Source organism: Terrapene carolina, unplaced genomic scaffold (genome assembly GCF_002925995.2).
Source record: "Terrapene carolina triunguis isolate 2854851 unplaced genomic scaffold, T_m_triunguis-2.0 Scaffold62, whole genome shotgun sequence".
NCBI classification, from domain to species: Eukaryota; Metazoa; Chordata; order Testudines; family Emydidae; genus Terrapene; species Terrapene triunguis.
In genome coordinates this window covers 7547329-7562021 of record NW_020664413.1, presented here as the reverse complement: position 1 = coordinate 7562021, position 14693 = coordinate 7547329, and the positions used below count along the sequence as shown (strand labels likewise).

At 41.8% G+C, this 14693-nt stretch overlaps 1 protein-coding gene across 1 annotated transcript in view; it reads right to left on the bottom strand.

The window, feature by feature from the left end:
• GLI2 (GLI family zinc finger 2) overlaps window positions 1-14693 on the bottom strand; it is a 251937-nt gene that overhangs the window by 31927 nt on the left and 205317 nt on the right. The window contains exons 6-7 of the mRNA XM_024197581.2: window positions 3533-3734; window positions 1013-1226 (exon numbers count right to left, since the gene is read on the bottom strand). Coding sequence (XP_024053349.1) covers window positions 1013-1226; window positions 3533-3734 — 416 coding nt within the window. The remainder of the gene's footprint in view (window positions 1-1012; window positions 1227-3532; window positions 3735-14693) is intronic.

The window sequence follows — 14693 nt, the reverse complement described above, 5'->3', positions numbered from 1 at the left end:
ACTGTAATGCGAAGAGGGGTTTTAATAAAATATAAACACTCAGTAATGCATCTCACTCAAACAACAAAACACGCATTTACTTTTAGAATTACTTCAGTTAAAGCCCTCCCTACCCTCGCCCCCACTCCACCCCTTCCATGAGGCCCCACCCCACCCCGCCTATTCCCACCCCTTCCTCACCCCCATTCCAACCCCTTCCCCAAAGTCCCCGCCCCAACTCCGCCCCTTCCCCGCCCCTATTCCAACCCCTTACCCAAATCCCTACCCCGGCCCTGCCTCTTCTCCGCCTCCTCCTGTGAGCGCGCTGTGTCCCTGCTCCTCCTGCTCCCTCCTGGAAAGTCCTAAGAGCCGTCAAACAGCTGTTTGGCGGTGGGACGCGCTGAGCTGTAGGCGGAGGAGTGGGGACGCGGCATGCTCGGGGGGGAGGGAGGGAGGGAGCATTTGGGGAGCTTGGCTGCCAGTGGAGTCAGCACCTATGGCAGGTCGCAGGAAATAACTCCGCAGGCCGCATGTTTGAGACCCCTGAAACATAACATGCCCAATCACATGAATAACAGAGTCACGATGCACATTATGGGTGAAAGCCTGGCCCTACTGAAGTCAATGGGAGTTTTGCCATCAATGGGGCCAAGTTTCCCCCTAAGTGGTCTACTTGTTGTAACCCATCCATGAGTCTTTGCTCCCCCCTAGACCACATTTATAGAATGATGAGACTGCTTGATACCCTGGATGGGACACCTACCGCTTGCACTGATGAATACTGGATACATGAGCAGAATGGCCTGATAACTTAAACCAAGAAAAATTCTGAATGCATTTAATTTTTGGTCAGATTTTCAGATGTGCTGACCACCCACAACTCTAACTAAAGTCAATGAAAGCTGCAGATGCGCAGAACCTCTGAAAATTAGGCCTTATTTGATCAGCTCTAATGGATACGCTTTTTCAAAAGCAGCTAAATTTCACTGCTTGGCTGTATTAAACACATCACATTACCTGAGCTGGCTCCTACCTGGTTAGAGTCAGAGATGCAGCTGTTGTTATTACTGATCTGAGTGGGAGCTGGGTTGACAGAGATAACTGCCATGTGTTGTCGTGGAGGGAACGTGGGAGATGGCTGGATCAAAGGTGGCGTATGTCCAAATGCTGAGCTCAAGCCTCTCTGCTGACTCAGGATCTGCTGGTAAGTCACCGGGTTGATGGGATGGGGGAAGCTGAATGCTGGACTGCAATAAATATACAAATAGAGGAGGAAAAATTACAAGGAGAAGTTATTTAAAAAAATGAATTAAAACCTTGGCTAGTGATTGGAGTAAGGGTAGAACTTCCTGCTGATTATGGGAAAGAGGATAAAATAGGGAAACTAGATTTTCTTTAATCTTCCATGATATACACTATGGAATATTTTTTACACAGATATTATTGGTCTCATCTGTACTTTGGTATATTTATGGACCCCTTCTATTCACACACAATACTGCTAGAGATTTCTTTTTGTAAGTTGTTTGAAAAGAGTGGATTACAATGGGGGAAAACCCCACAAATCTTGCTTTGCAACAATGCAAGGTTTTTCCAGGTAGACCTCTTTTGCAACTTCCCAAGCTTGTGGCTACGCTACTTTTAATACAGAAGTGAAGTCACCTGGCTCTCAGGCACAAATTGAAGAGGGAACATTTAACAATCAATTTCACATATTTAAAAAATATGAACTGTATCCTGCATTCAACTGAGCTGGACAATGTCTCATGGGACTACTAAAATATGTAACCCTTCTTCTGCAGGTCATTAGTTCAACCCCAGTTTAGATCACTCATAGCCAGAAATCATTCCCATCTAATGGTTATTTGGTTACCAGTGTGGTTTCAGACCAGGATGTAGTAGACACGCCATAAAAATTACCATCAGAACTGCCAACTTTACTGGTAGTGTTCTTCTAATTCCACTGCTGTCAATCTGGCACTTTAGGGGCTGATCCAATGAACATTTATATACATGTAACTTTACTCACAAGCAAAACTACCCACAGGCACAAGTGCTTGCAGGACTGGGCCTTAATTAGCAGTATGTTCATGTTTTTATTTTAAATAATAAACTTGACTAGGCAATTAAGGCTGCTTCTATTCTAAACCAGTTAATGACAACATGACCAAAAAGCAAAGGCCAAAGTCACTACCCTGTTAAAAAGCCCTTGTGGCAAAATAAATGTTAATGGTTAATGACATAATAAGAGCTGATGACAGGTTACTGTAGAGCAACTGTTCTATATAATGGAACCATCAGAAAACTCACTTTATAACATATGACCATCCCTCTGTGGTGAGATGCATTAATTTGCGTCACTGCTTCCACTGATGAAATTTTAAGTGATTAAAAATAAAAAAAGTCAATCTGTACACAATTTATTAGCCGTTAAACTGTTTTCTATGTATGACACACACTTAAAATTCTTAAGATTTAACATATGCCTTGTAAAATACATATTAAATGGTTCTAAATTTATTATTATTATTGTGGTAATGCCTAGAGGCCACTAGTCAAGGATCAGGACCCCATTGTGCTAAGCAACGTACACAGGCTCAAACAGTTTACAGTTTAAGTATAAGACAAGAGACTTGAAGTGGATACAATAGATGGGGAGAACTCATGGGAACAGTGGGATGATAAGTATGATGAATAGTTAAAATCTTGAGGTTTCCTAAAGCTAGTACTTCAAAAATTTTATCTGACAAAGCAACTTTTCAATTAATGTCTAACTTTTTACTAACAATAAGATCAATCATTTTTTAGGAATGCATAGCTTCTATGAACTCTTACATTTCTTTCTAGGTGTCTAGAATGACATTATTAATAGGAAAAAAACCATACCTAGCTTCTCAGTGGTAAAAATAATAATACTATAGTGTGAAACCTGCCTTGAGCAACCACTTGAGGAGCTGACAACATTTGTTCCTTTAAGGGAAGTGTTTTCTAATTAAGGATGGAACAGAATTTTACTCAAGAGCCTAGATTTTTAAAAATCAGTGTTTAAAGTTAGGCTCCTAAATCCACACAGGAATTAACTTTTTAAAATCTTGGCCAATACATTCAGGGATACTTTGAGGTAGTCTTCTAAGATGTGAGATTTCCTAATAAGGCCAGTCAAACCATTCACAGCAAACATTTTAACAGATAAATTTAGCCTTTCTTCTGCTTGCAAAGAGGTATGAACATATTATCATCAATAAAAATCTGGCAACCAATATTCCCTCCCAGTAAAAATATATACACTCTACAGTACCATCATATCCACCATTGCAGAAGAAACAGGCTAAATGTAGATTACCCTTCCACATGCATGAAATCAAAGAGAGGTTTCATTTTAATATACAACGCAGACCCAATGTACATTTTTGGAACAAGATTCCATACAATCCTAGACGGCCAAAGCTTAAAAAGTTCCTTTTCTACAGCTTTAGTTCTGACAATGGATTAATTATATAGGCACAAGATCAAAGAAACAAAAGTCTAAATGGAGCTGCTCGAACTGCTTTACCTTATTGCCCCTGCAGATAAATGGCCGTAGGAGCCACTAGCAGCAGAACTACTTCTGGAGTTATTAATATAAGCCACCAGGGAGTTAGGGGAGGTCCTGATCATTGTCTGAAGATCAATGCTGGCATCAGACAGCGGGGATATGGAGAGGGCTCGCTTTCTGCTTAATCTTGGAGTAACCCTTGGGCTTGAAAATCTTGACACTGTAGGAAAGAAAAAAAAAGTGTGCCTAGTTAGACAAAAGCAGGCACTACTCGTTTCAGTTTTTATAGGAAGAATAAATGAAAGCAGTTAACAGCACAGTACCTTGCCATGTAACATTTATTTTAACGTTGGGAGTGGGATTTGACATGGGAACACATGGAAGAGTTGCGTGTGCGTGCCGCACACACACACACACTCACTCACTCACTCTGTGATTCACATACACTACAGAAAAATTCTTTTTGTTGCCATGACAGTGATTCTTGTGGAAGAGAAGAAGCAGGACTCAGGTGCAATAATTATAATGGCGATTCTTGATTGAGGCAGCTGAACTCAGATGTAGCCTTTGGTTTTGCCTGATTTTCTAGCTCTCAGGACGTCTGATTCCACCACACAGGCTCTTCTTGAGGCACACATTCAGCAAGGAACATAAGCATGTGATTAACTTTAAGCATGTGAATAATCCCATTGAGGTTGATGGGGTAGCTTGCTGAATCAGGGCCAATAAACCCTGAGCATGGATTATCACTTTCTCACTTGCACCACTTCTGCACTGACATAACTTCAGTGGCTTCACCAGTGCAAGGGAGAGAAGTGTCAGGCTACCACTTTCTTAAAAAAATAGGGCCCAATCATGCACATGCTCCGTGTAAGGGGCTTCTGGGGTCTGACTCAAAGTCCATTTAAATCAATGGGAGTCTTTCCATTGACTTGCAAGGACTTTGGGTGAGGCCCTTGTTGCATTAGCAGTGACTGCAGGATCTGCTGTCTAATTTGGGGCAGGGACAGTCTTCTTGCTGTGTGTTTGTACAGCCCCTAGCCCAGTGGGGACCTGGTCCATAACAGGGTTCCGAGGTGCTATACAATACACAGTACAAAGAACTAACATATCAATAACAGTAATACTTGTATTCATTCAGATGAAATGCCGATTGCTAGAGTTTTCACTAAATGAAGAGTCTGCAGGGTGAGTGACAAGCTGTTTATTCACTAGAGGAGCCTGGATAAACACGAGATTCCAAAGGGCCCATTTTTAATTATTTGTACCTAAAAATAATTAACAGATGTATTTATTCCTTCATTCTTTACTCACAGATAGATGCTGTAAGGTTGCAGAAGAAACACGGCATTCTTCTTTCCAAACTGAGTGGTTTTCAATGCCTGCTTTAAGGTCCCTGCTGCACAAAGTGATAACTATGGAACTACTTATTATTGGCACCTCCAAAATTATACGCCCCAAATTTTACATTAGAAGGGACTGCTTGGCTCATAGGGATGATAATGGGACATGATGCCTTGTGCATCTCATCCCTAGTAGAGCTGGCTGGAATATGGGGGGAGGGGACAATCGTGGATTTCACCCCTCCATTTTTCAACAACATTTAGAAATTTCTGACCAGCTCTGATCACTAGGTCAGATCCAGATGAGGTGAGCATCAGTTAAAAAATGTTCCCATCTGACGATGGTTTGGGGCCCTATGTTAAATGGGCTGGAGGCCTGATTCTTAGCAGAGGGGCATCTTTCTTACCAAAAAACACCATCAAACTGGGCAACGGTTGGCACCCTTGTTGGCATTCTCAGAAGAGGGGCTCTACTGAATGAGAAAAGGGGGAGAGATGTAGAGAGCTTCTTATGTTCATGTGAATACACTTGTAGATACCCGGGTGATGGGCAAGGTGTAAGAACCAAGAGTGATAGAAGTACAGCATGGGGATGGAGACTGCACTGATCCCTAGATCCTCTCCAAGCTTAGGGGTGAAGGTAGGGAAGCTGCTGGCCTTGCTTTCAGTCCTTGGAGGACAAAAAAGAGCTTCAGTCTCTGGGACTGTCAATCAACACCTTGCACCACCACTAAATTAACTTAAAATTAGAAAGGAAAAAGCCCTTGAAGATTACTCTGAACACGGTGAGAGAAGTGGACTGGAATAGCACCACATCAGAGCAGAAGGAGAATCTTAGAAATTGTGTATGTGCATTTGTCTAGGGGAGGGAAGGAAATGAAATGAGCACTAACACAATGCTGAGCATCCAGTTAATGAAAGAGGTGAGACTCCAGGAGCCTAGAAAGTAAATTAAGAGTTTTAAGAGAATCTATTTGACAGCTCAAGCACAAAGTGCAGGCTCTTACCCTCAGAGGGGACCTGCCAGGACCTGGACCCTATTAACAACTGTCAGTCAATCAGGCATGAAGTCATTTCCACCTTACCTGGTTTTGGTTGTGGGAGTCTGAAATAAGTGGAGAGCTTATACTGGATTAATTTGGACTCTCCCAGCACTTAGGTGTATTAGTGATTGGAACATGTGACTTCGAAGGGCAAATTCTCCCCTGACTTACACCGTAAATCAATGGGGTCGCACAAGTTGTAGTCAGGGCAGAATTTGGGTCTGAGCTTTGCAAAATATTAGAGGATCAGATCCAAATGTTTGACTGAGGCCTATCTACATCTGGAACTGTTGGTCACGTTGAAAGTGGTGGGAGCAGCATATATACTGTGGTAGGTCACCTATTTTTCTAGGCTTTTATATTTAGAAGATGCCACTGCCGTGTAATCCAAAATGACTACCTGCTAGGCTCCTGTTAGCCTGCTAATAGGTCCATGTGACAAACCCAATCAGCATTCAGCACCTGCATTTCAAGCCCCTTTCCTCAGTAGGTGAGAGTGCGGCGTTACCAATTCTTTCTTTTCCAGCAGCTGTCTCTGCTGAGCCCCTACCTTGCAGGGGGCTTATGAGGATAAATACATTAAAGACTTTGAGGCACTCAGGAACTTATATGGCCCCCATTACCATAGCTGTAGTATCTAAGATAGATAGGCAGATGGTAAGGTCTCTTGTTTTTCCATACCTGCCTCTCCTTGGGGCTAGGGCATCAGTGGAGACCAATTACTATTTATGTAGTGCCAAATGTATGTTAGGCACTTTACAGACAAATACGAGGACAAGATCCCAGCCTTGCAGACAACACATAGTGAGGGGTGGTGAGATGGGATGTAACAAAAAGTGAGGGACAGAGCAGCAATGTAGCCAAGGTGTCTTGCAGCTTCCTTGATGTGTTAGATCTTAACAGCTGGTCATTCATTAATCCTTCCTTGAGAGGTGTAGTAGGATTTCACTTCACTTAGTGACCCTAACTGTTTTGTATTGGTGCACTCATATACATCACACCTCAGGATAAATGAATTTTAGGCTTACAACAACCCTCTGTGAGAGGGAAGCTCTACGACAATCCTCATTTTACAGACAGGGAACTGAAGCACAGATAGATTAAGTGACTTTCCCAAGGTCACACAGGCAGTCTACAGTAGAGGTAGGAATGGAACCCAGGCCTCTTAAAATCTCAAGCCACAGTTCAATCCATTAGACCACCCTTACTACTAGCTTGCAGCTGTGTAAGGCTAGGTCTACACTACCCGCCTGAATCGGCGGGTAGAAATCGACCTCTCGGGGATCGATTTATCGCGTCCCGTCGGGACGCGACAATCGATCCCCGAATCGACGCTCTTACTCCACCAGCGAAGGTGGGAGTAAGAGCCGTCGACGGGAAGCCGCGGAAGTCGATTTTGCCACCGTCCTTACAGCGGGGTAAGTCGGCTGCGATACGTCGAATTCAGCTACGCTATTTGCGTAGCTGAATTTGCGTATCTTAAATCGACCCCCCCCCCCCGTAGTGAAGACGTAGCCTAAGAAGCATTTGGATTGATTCTGACAACTCCTTTCCGCAGTTCCATTTCACGGCATCTCCCCAATCACAAGGTGGAACTGCCACTTTATTGTGGCTAACGTTAATGCAACCAAGAGACTCAACAACCCAGTGTTGCCAGCTTCTGTGATATTACTGCAAGTTTCACAATCTTTGGAGTTTTTCTTAGAACTTCTGCTCCTGGAGATATGTGATTAGGTGAGAATCATGGCTTTCCTTTTCATTTTTACAAAAGTAAGTGTCTAGCCTGCATGGTTGTAAAGAAAAGATTAATGTGACCAAATGCAACCTAAAGTCTCAAAAGCCAGAAGTCAAATATAATGAACTCAAAATGTTATTTCAAAAAAATCTCATGAGTGATAAGACTTTGGGGGAGCCTGACTCCTGATTTTTGAATGGTTGGGGTTGGCCACACTGAGGCTTATTCTTGCCAGACTTAGTTCCATCTAAGTGGCAAGCCTGGGATGGACAGGCAGATTTAAGGATGCAAATGCATTATGGATGCAAACATTTCCTGAAAAAGGCGAGTCTGCTAATAGCAATAAAAACACTGCAGGATTTGTGTTAACCCATTTGAACAGTAAAGTCTATTATGGTGCTGCTATTCCTAATCTGATGAGAAGGTAAAAAATGAACTACACAAGCAGAGATTGGCTAGAACCAGAAAGTCAGAAGCAAAAATTGTCAAATTTGGATATGGAGCTCAAACATTGCAGATGCCCCTTAAAACTCGGGCCTGAACAGACATCCTGCATCCAAACAACCCCAAACTTTAGGAATGTTCCAATCTGGATTTAGATCAGAACCATGAGGCTGGGGCCTATCTCTAACACAGAAATTTTTTTAAAATAGCTTATGTTAACATTCTGGGTTTGGAGATAGGCCCCAGCCTCAAGGTTCGGATCTGGATCCAGACCAGAACATTCCTAAAGTTTGGGGTTGTTTAGATCCAAAGTTAGTTACTCCCATGTAGAAACTGGAGGCAGCATAGTCAAATGGCTGGGGCATTGGACTGAGACTCCTACTCCCAGCTCTGCCACTGAGCTGCTGTGTGACCTCCAGCAAGTCATTCAATGCCTCTGTTTCCTCTCACATCATTTGCCTTGTTTGTTTAGACTGTAAGTATTTTGGGGTAAGGATTGTCTGTTATTATGTGTTTGTACAGCACCTAGCACAATCGGGCTCTACTCTGAGTTGGGGCCTCTAGGTGCTACTCTACCACAAATTATATCTATCCAGATATAGATATTGTTTTCTGCATTTGCATTCCCACAGTCTTCTATTCCTGTAACAGAAGGAAGCAGGCCACATTTGACAGTCATATTTATCTCTGTTACTCCCACACCTCAAGGGAGATCTGTTTATTAATGTGCCACTTCCCTTGATAAATTACTAAATAGAAAGAAAAGCCTTGTACTCATTTCTCGCTGCTCCTTCCAGTGATTTATGTCCACAGAGCTGGTTCAGCCATCGGTCCCCATTAATCTGTAGAGGGAAGAAGTCCTGATGTCCAACAGAAGCTCTGGTTTTATTGGTGCAACCATTCAGTGCACCCTCCACTGCACTCAGGTAAATTTTTTTTTTTTCCCCGTGTAAAACTCTGCTGGAAGCTGTCAGATTCTGCAAGCTGGGCTGGGACTTTTCCAGCACAAATCAAGTAATATGCATTTTATTAGTGTCTGCTCTAATTTAGATCTTCCAGGCACTGTGGGATGTGTAAAGTGGTCTGACAGAGGATCTATGAGGCTGGGTGTATGTTTTACAGTACGGTCTCTCTGATATTAGGGGTTTTCACACTTAGCTTTGACCTCAAATCATGTTACACACGAATGATTCCTCTTCCAGTGCGGATAGCAACACAAAGTACCCAAGAAGGAAGGTGATTAGGGAATATAAAGTTTGTTTTACTACATAGAAAATAAACAGTAACACCCGGAGGAGAAAAATATATCTATGATAATTATCCAAAGCAGTTAATTATTAGCATCATGGACATTGTTAATAACTCTAACCTGCACCACTTTCCACTCCAAGTGCAAGGCACATTTCTTTGACCTTGCCTTTGCTTATAGAAACACATATCAACAGGCTTGTTTAACTACAAAAACAACAACAAAATAACACACACACGCTACCGAAACAAGCCACTTCACTCCACATGCTTCTCCTTCTGGGGAGAGGATTCGAGAACAAGAACCACATGACAGATATGTATTCACATTGCACTACGGGAAATCACTCAGGTACTACAGGGATGAGCATGGTATAAAAACCTATATAGTATAGAATAGAATAATACTATTGGCCTGTCTTAATCCCTTACGGTGCCACACACTATTATTAGATGATAAACAGCAAGACAAATAACAATGAAGAGACACCGTGGTCAGGTTTGTCTGTGGAAGTTGAACTTGGGACTTCTAGATGTAAAGCACAAGCCTCGACTTCCCTGGGCTAAAGGTCCAACATGTCCTCAGGACACCTTTCTAAGGCAAATTTCTAGGAACTTTCCAGATACTAATTAAGCCTCATGATACCCTGTGAGGCAGGTAAATATTAGACCCATTTTTCAAACACCTAGGCTTGTGTCTAACCACAATGACCCTTAAAATAAACTCCAAAAATAAAGTCTCTCCCACCCCCGGCTCCCACTGCACACCGCCCCTCCTCCCTGAGGCTCTGTCTTTCTGCTCTCCCAGCATTCTCACTCCCACTTGCCAGGTTTCTCTGTAGGTTTCTTGCCAGGTTCCTCCCGGCAGCCTCTGTCTCCCTGAGAACTCTTTCCTTCTGCAGGGCTTGCAGCCTGGCATCTTCCTGCTACTCTTCATAGGGGCCAGATGATCCTTGCTCAGGTCTGTCTACTTAGTAACTAGTGTTGGCTGACCACGGGCCTCTAGCCCTCAAGGGGCAAGCCACCCTGTTACCGGCAGTTTCCCTATTCTGAAATTGTCGAAAAGTCCCTTTCAAACTCTCAAAAATTTTCATGGGAAGGGGGAAAAACATTTCCCACTCAGCTGTACTAAAAAGTGACATTCCGAAGGCCAGACTGCCAGCCAATGGCAAAGCAAGATTAACCCAAGAGATGTGACACCCAGTTGCCTGCTCTAGTCAGTAGGTAACACTCTCACTCAACTTAGTACATAGTATTCCTAGCAGGGGTGGTCTTGTTCCTTTAAGAAAACCCCCTGTCCCTCCTGTGTCAGTGGCAGCGGAACTAGAGCGTCTTCTACCACTTCTATTTCAGCTCTCGCTAAAGCCCATTAAAGTCAATGGGAGTCTTTCCACTGACCTTGATGGATTTTGGATCAGGGACTAAATATGGATTTAGCAGCCTATCGTTAGGCACACAGGCTGGAAAATTTTGGCCTTTATTTTTCATTTAATTTCCCTCCCCAAAACTCACAATGCACTAATTTTTTAAAACAAACAAAGAAACAAAAAACCCTCATGGCCTGATCCTGATTAGTGCTTAGAATTAAAGGTGCTCAACACCTCTCAAGATCAGGCCCGAAGTGCCTGAGAATGATGAACTCAGTTTTTGTTAAAGTTAGAAAGACTTTATTACATCTACCTTGGAACTCTAGAATGCTTCAACCTGGAATATATATATATATATTTTTGATAGTGAAGAACAGAAAATGTTAAGCCAAAAGAATTCCCCCCATCCTTCACCCCCAAATTCAGAAGATTCGAAATGCGGGTTTAGAATGGAATGGGCGTGGGGTTTAAACTAGAAGTTGCACCCTTAATTATGGACCCTTGATGTGGGAATTGTGGAGGGCATCCCACATAAGATCAATACAAACTTTACTTCACTCCCTAAGAACATAAGAATGGCCACACTGGGTCAGACCAATGGTCCATTTAGCTTAGTATCTTGTCTTCTAACAGTGGCCAGTGCCAGATGCTTCAGAGGCAATGAACAGAATAGGCAATTATCAAATGATCCATCCCCTGTCGTCCAGTTCCAACATCAGACAGTGAGAGGTTTAGGGACACCCAGAGTGTGGATGTGTCTGTGACCATGTTGACTAATAGCCATCAATGGACCTTTCCTCCATGAACTAATCTAGTTCTTTTTTGAACCCAGTTATACTTTTGGCCTTCACAACATCCCCTTGCAATGAGTTCCACGGGTTCACTGTGCGTTGTGTGAAGTACTTCTTTTTCTTTGTTGTAAACCTGCTGCCTCTTAATTTAACAGGGTGACCCCTGGTTCTTGTGTTAAGTGAAGGTGTAAATAACATTTCCTTATTCACTTTCTCCACATCATTAATGATTGTATAGACCTCTATCATGTCTTCCCTTATCTCTTTTCTAAACTGAACAGTCCCAGTCTTTTTAATGTCTCCTCATAGGGAAGTTGTTCAATATCCCTAATAATTTTTGTTGTCCTTCTCTGTACTTTTCCCCCAATTCTAATATATCTTTTTTGAGATGGGGCAACCAGAACTGCATGCAATGTTCAAGGTATGGGTGTACCATGGTTTTCTATACTAGTGTTATGGTATTTTCTTTCTTATTATTTATCCCTTTTCTAATAGTTCCTAACATTCTGTTAACTTTTTTGACTGCCACTGCACATTGTGTGGATGTTTTCAGAGATTTATCCACAATTACTCCAAGAGCTCTTTCTTCAGTGGTAACAGCTAATTTAGACCTCATTATTTTGTATGTATAGTTGGGATTATGTTTTCCATAATAAATGCATTATTTTGCATTTATCAACATTGAATTTCATCTACCATTTTCTTGCCCAGTTACCCAGTTTTGCAAGATCCCTTTGTAACTCTTCTCAGTTTACCTTGGACTTAACTATCGTAATTTTGTATCACCTGCAAACTTTGCTACCTCCCTGTTTACTCCTTTTTCCAGATCATTTATGAATAAGTTGAATAGCCTTGGCCCCAGTATAGACCCTTGGGGATGCCATTATTTATCTCTCTTCACTGTGAAGACTGTTTATTCCTACCCTTTGTTTCCTATCTTTTAACTAGTTACTGATCCATGGGAGGACCTTCCTTCTTCTCTCAGGATTACTTACTTTGCTTAAGTGCCTTTGGTGAGGGACTTTGTCAAAGGCTTTTTAAAGTCCAAGTACACTATATCCACTGGATCATCCTTGTTCACGTTTCTTGATACCTCAAAGAATTCTAATAGATTGGTGAGGCATGATTTCACTTTACGAAAGCCATGTTGACTCTTCCCCAACATATCATGTTCATCAATGAGTACTATAGTTTCAACCAAGTTTTCTGGTACTGAAGTTAGGCTTACTGGCCTGTAATTGCCAGAATGGCCTCTGGAAACTTTTTAAAAAATCGGCATCATATTAGCTATCCTCCAGTCATCTGGTACAGAGGCTGATTTAAATGATAGTTTACATACCACAGTTAATAGTTCTGCAATTTCCTATTTGAGTTCCTTCAGAACTCAGGTGAATTCCACCTGGTCCTGGTAACATATTAATGTTTAACTTTTCAGTTTGTTCCAAAACTTCTTCTATTGACACCTCAATCTGAGGCAGTTCCTCAGATTTGTCACATAGAAAGAATAGCTCAGGTGTGAGAATCTCACTCACATCCTCTGCAGGGAAGGATGCAAAAATTCTTGGCAATGGCTTTGTCTTCCTTGAGTGTTCCATTAGCACCTCAATCATCCAGTGACCCCACTGATAGTGTGGCAGGTTTCCTGCTTCTGATGTACTTAAGATATTTTTGCTGTTACTTTTTGTATCTTTTGCTAGCTATTCTTCAGATTCTTATTTGGCATGCCTAACTATACTTCTACATGTGACTTTCCAGAGTTTATGCTCTTTTCTATTTTCTTTGGTAGACAGCCCCCAGGCTGTACCACATGTTGTACAAAAATCTATTTTAAGAATGTTTTAGAGTGTTTTAACAAGAACTCGTTGGGTCTACTTTTCATATCCCCCCTACACATATAGCCAGAAGGCCCAGTTATTATGAGCCCAACTCTAGAGATTAGAGAATAAATATAACTCACATATTTAAGCCTTTAAAAAATTACCTGAAATAGCTTTTTGGTACATACAAACTGCCTTTAAAATGATATGAAAATCAGATGTCTCAGGATCTTCAAGGGCTAAAACCAAGTGCTTTGTATCCCACTTGAAAGCGGTGACTCTCCCCTTTCCAAAAGGTATACATATCCCATTTGTAGATTAGCAGCGTTCTAAGACTGGATCTTAAAGTTCTCACTGGTACAGGATTAAATACTGTCCCATCATGGGCATTGGGCCAATCTAACTCTGGAAGGAAATTCAAGATTCGTGAGTAAAGAAGGAAATATTTCTTTGGCAGTTTATTACATGGTGCTGCAATTTATCACATACGTCAGTTTCCTCCTTTATCCACAAATCTGGAATTTCTTCCCAAATGTAGACTGTCCCAAGAAAGAAATGTCAGAGAGAAGTTTTAGGTTCAGTCTCAGTTTAAGCTTCAATCTCATAACTCTGACAATTTCTCTTTCACACACACACACACACGCGCGCGCGCGCACACACACACACACACACACAGTGTTTGGGGATATTATACGGACAGGACAGGAAGGAATTTGCATAAAGAAGGATTTAAGTCCTCTTTGCAGTGTTGGAAATGGGAACAACACATCCCAGCTTAACGTAGATACATGGTGATCAGTTGTGAAGTCCTTTATGTATTAATGTGCCTGGGAATATCTAACTGTCTTCCTGAACTGACCCTAGAAATGAACTCCTCCAAGCACTGTGACTGACTGCATGTACCAGAACTTCAGACTGCATCTTTAAAGATAACTTTGTGCTGCAATCTAAGTGGTGGACAAAGAACTTGAAGAATAAATTTATCCAGAGGCAGCCACATAATGTACATGATATACAGACATTTTACACTCCCTCCCTTCCAAATCACAGACGCAACTGGTGCTTCTTCTGTGTTTCTTCATCCAAAATCTAAAACAATATAGTCTTATTGAAGCCAGCACTCTAATGAGCTGATTGCAAAAAATAAAATAAAATAAAATAAAAATAAAAAAAGGGAAAGAAAATTCTATTCACAGGGCACAGAAGTATCCCCTCAGGTTATCAAATTAAATCCAGAGGCAGTAACAACATCATAAAAAGGTGTTTGTGCTTGACATAAGACAATCCCCTTATCAATAAGCAGCAGCCAGCCAAAACCAGTCTCATGATAACCGGTTCCTTATTCCCTTCTTTCCTTCTGTTACAGCATCACACATCTTCCTTTGACTGCA